This window comes from Pygoscelis adeliae, unplaced genomic scaffold (assembly GCF_000699105.1).
Source record: "Pygoscelis adeliae isolate BGI_AS28 unplaced genomic scaffold, ASM69910v1 Scaffold197, whole genome shotgun sequence".
Classification (NCBI taxonomy): Eukaryota; Metazoa; Chordata; class Aves; order Sphenisciformes; family Spheniscidae; genus Pygoscelis; species Pygoscelis adeliae.
The window spans coordinates 148,175-151,970 of NW_008825105.1; the positions used below are offsets into that span (position 1 = coordinate 148,175).

Below are 3,796 nucleotides of genomic sequence, written 5' to 3' on the forward strand. Positions count from 1 at the left end.
CAAATATATATATATAGAAAGAGAGCATGAAAGAGAGGAAAGCAGAAACAAGAAAGACGTCAGAGGAATTATCTTCAGCTCTAAAATGGTAATTTTATCAGAGCTGGAACAATAAGTCTCAGTTAACACAGTACACCCAGTTCGTAGAGCCAGCACTGGGTTGCTTGGATGGGGTTAATGTCCATTTCTAGGAAACGAAATAGGATTAAAGAGCCAGAAACACAAATATTCATGACCTGCTTATATACTCTAACACCACACACCAATGTTAAAATAGCGGCTCCCGTGGCACAAACCCTGCTCCCACCCAGTGCCATGGGTAAGCAGCCAGGCAGCCGTGCGCAAGCCCTGAGGGACCTGAGCAGCAACGCATCCCAGTCGGGCCGGGCTCCTCCACCGCATCCCGGCACATCGCAGAACTAACCCCGTTAGCGTTCAGACATACCGCCGGCTGAAGTTTGGGAGCATAGCCTTTGAGCTTGCTGAAGGCAGTGAAAATGCACATCGACTTCAGCAGACATATGCATTAACTGAAAAAAAAAAAAATAAAAATTAAGCTTCAAGATTATTATGTGTATTTGCAGTATAGCATTAGAATGCCAAAGGAGGTGACAGTGTATTTGTGCAGGTTCATTAAAAACAATACAGCTGAATTATGCATGGTGCTGGGGATCCTGAGTGCAGGTTTGATACAGAGTTTAAACATAGAAACACTTTTTTCCCCCCTAACAATAGGGCATTCATCTAAAAATAAAAAGTAACTGAGAATGCAGAAGTAACCTCACACAGCACCTTTTCTTCTTCACATTATATCTGAAGCTTTCCTCTTTAGCCACATTTAAATTTACAAGAAGCAAGCAATGAAAAAAAAAAATGCAGAGCCTAAGCACAAAAGATTTGATGGGGTGTGAGGAGAGGAGGGGGGTCAAGAGAACAGGAAACCCAAGTTGACGGGAAACCCAAGTGACATTTGGTTTTAATGAATGACTTAAAACCCCAATATTGCTCGCCAGGAAATGGGGAGAGGAAACTGAGCGATGTTTTGAGAGTATAAATTAGGGGCTCCATCAAGGTGAAGGCTGCAGATCTGCTTTTTACCCTCCTCTGAAATTCATCCAAGAGCTGGACCAAGAAGCAAGCAGCTCATTTTCACAGCATGCAAACCTGCTCAGCCCTGGTCTTGCTGCTCCTGGCGGCCAGCACCCTGCCTGCCAGGTGCTCGCCCACCGAGCCCAGCTGCCTCCACTTCCCGGAGCTCCTGCCTGCAAAGCTCAAAGAGCTGAGGATCAAGTTTGAGGAAATTAAGGATTATTTTGTAAGTATAACGCTGCTAGTCTCTCCTCCTTCTTGTTTTGCTTTTTTTTTTTTTTTTTTGCAAAGTTCAGTGATTTGGATAAGGGGGAAGACAGCTTCCTCCCAGCAGAAGTGATTTGGTCGTGTGTTGTGTTACAGGCTGACAGGGGTGAGCAAAAGAAGTTCAGTTTCATTGCTCACTGAGAGACAACACGCAAGGGTTTTCTTCCTAGTTTTCATTACAATGAACTCAAGAGATTTCATAATGAATCTTTGTGAACCTTACTAGCCAGACTTCCCCCTAAATGTTGCAGAACAAATTATTCACTGAATTAATGGGAAGGAAATAGTCCCTTCTTCAGGGCAACGAGGTCCAGCCTCGCTGAAGTCAACGCTAGATGAAAAGGGAAATTTTTTGCTACAGACTTTTTCTTTGAAAGAACCACAAAAGCCTGAACATGGTATTTTATGACTGGAGAAACGCTACAGTAACTAGCACTTGCTGTGGTGCCTGTAAAAGGTCACTGCTTTGCGTTGCAGCTAATGAGAGCCTCAGGGCTGCTGAGAAAGCAGCACAAGATATACTCAGAGCATTTGTCATTGCATCAGTACTGATGGAGATGGTTGGTCACGTCTGTGTTACTATTTTAGTTAATGTCAGTGTGTTTTAGCAATAAAGCAAGATAATTCTCCAGATTAAATCTCAGGCTAATGTCACGGCTTGTATTTATTATCAAATAAACACAGTCAAGACTTTAGATTTAAAGCTTGCTGTAAATCTCCCAGTTAAGGTTGGGAAGGAATATTTTTAACCTCTCAGGGAAGCTTGGTACCTTGCTGCCATGGGGTGATGCTTTGGCTGGTGCCAGCCCACCCCGCTGCTGCAGCTCTCTGGTCTTCCAGAGCTGACGGTGCAACAGAGGCACCACAAGAACAAACACCCTCTGCAGATCCCTTTTCCCCCATTGCCTGGAGACTTACAGAGATAACAAAAACGGGGGGGGAGGGGGGGACTAAATCCTCCTGCCCTGGCAAGCCCGTGGGCAGACAGGCTGGGGGGGATAGGGGCTGCCATAACTTTGACACCCATCGTGTCAGCGGTGAGGTTTGCATCAGCACTCTTACATAAACACCCTCTGCAGCTGAGGCGAGCGTGCGGTGCCGGCAGCGGCAGGAGTTTCACATTAACGAAATCGACGGTACTGAAGTTTGTGATTTCATTATCTTGCTGCCTTGACCTAACAGTAGTTGCACTGCAAGATTACGGACCAAAGAAGGGGTGACTCGTGTGTCTGGTGTTACTGTGCTATGCACACGGGTCTGCTGGCTGCTCTTTGCCTTCGCTTCAGTGAGACCATAAATGCAAACGAGGAAAACGATCATTCGGTAGGACAAAGGGAAAAATAGTGTTGACTGCCTCTCTAAGTAAAGCTCGTGTTTCCATTGCATCCTTCTACAGCAATCAAAAGATGATGAACTTAGCATCCAGTTGCTCAGCTCCGAACTGCTGGATGAATTTAAGGTAAGAATTATAATTATTATCTAAGTCCCTTATCCTTCGGCTAGCGTTTTGTAAGAAAGGAAGCAGATTATAAATCGGGGCATTTTCAGTGTCAGACAAGGACAGTTCTCCAGCCAAGCAGTAACACGTGTGTCTGCAGCAAGGCTGACGCGTGGTTCCCCCCCACATCGAGCAGAGCTAACATGCTGCGAGCGCTCTGACCACCACCACGATTTTGATTTTTAAAAACGCCCACACGTTGGTGCTGGTGGCCAGCCCCAATGTGGTTTACCTCCTCTCCCTCTGCCAGTCGGTGTCGGAGATGATGCGGTTCTACACGGAGGAGGTCCTGCCCAGCGCCATGAAGACCAGCACGCACCACCAGCAGAGCATGGGCGACCTGGGCAACCTGCTGCTGAGCCTGAAGGCAACGATGAGGCGCTGTGTGAGTGGGGCTCAGCATCATGGCGGGGGGGGAGGGGGTTTGAAATCTGTGCTCCGGCAAGACAGGGCCAGTCCCAGACCAGCAGCAGGGTGGAGAGCGGGTGCTGGGTCTCCCCAGGAGCAGGAGCACGGGTGTCGGGATGGTGCGGAGGAGCAAGGCTCCAGGCAGGCACCCCACAAGGATGGGGTTTCTCCTAGTCCCTGCTCTCCAGGCTTTCATCAGTTAAATACTGATGGTTCAGAGGCTCTGTTCAGGAGCACCACTTATTTGCAGCCAACCCCACCCAACTCAGTCTGCTGAAGAGATAAGGGGAGGGCGGGCGGAGGGTCCGTCCTTTACCTGGGCACCGGAGCAGCGGAGCAGCGTGGCTCTGCGACGACGCCTCCCGAAGCCACCCCCAGTGCGGCCATGACACCATCACCTGTCACAGGCTGAGCCAGTGTACGGTGAAGCAGCCGCAGTTGGTGCCCCAGAGAACCCCATGGCCACACGTGGGGAAGGGGAAGGTGGAGACTGGCGTGGCGGCAGTGTCGAGGGGCAGGAGGAGGGGAGGGGAG

The 3,796-nt window shown here is 49.0% G+C and overlaps 1 protein-coding gene across 1 annotated transcript in view; it reads left to right on the top strand.

The window, feature by feature from the left end:
* The first annotated feature begins 1,156 nt into the window (after positions 1–1,156).
* Positions 1,157–3,796, top strand: part of IL10 (interleukin 10) — a 6,865-nt gene continuing 4,225 nt past the window's right edge. The window contains exons 1-2 of the mRNA XM_009327340.1: positions 1,157–1,315; positions 2,753–2,814. Of these exons, the coding sequence (XP_009325615.1) occupies positions 1,157–1,315; positions 2,753–2,814 (221 nt within the window). The remainder of the gene's footprint in view (positions 1,316–2,752; positions 2,815–3,796) is intronic.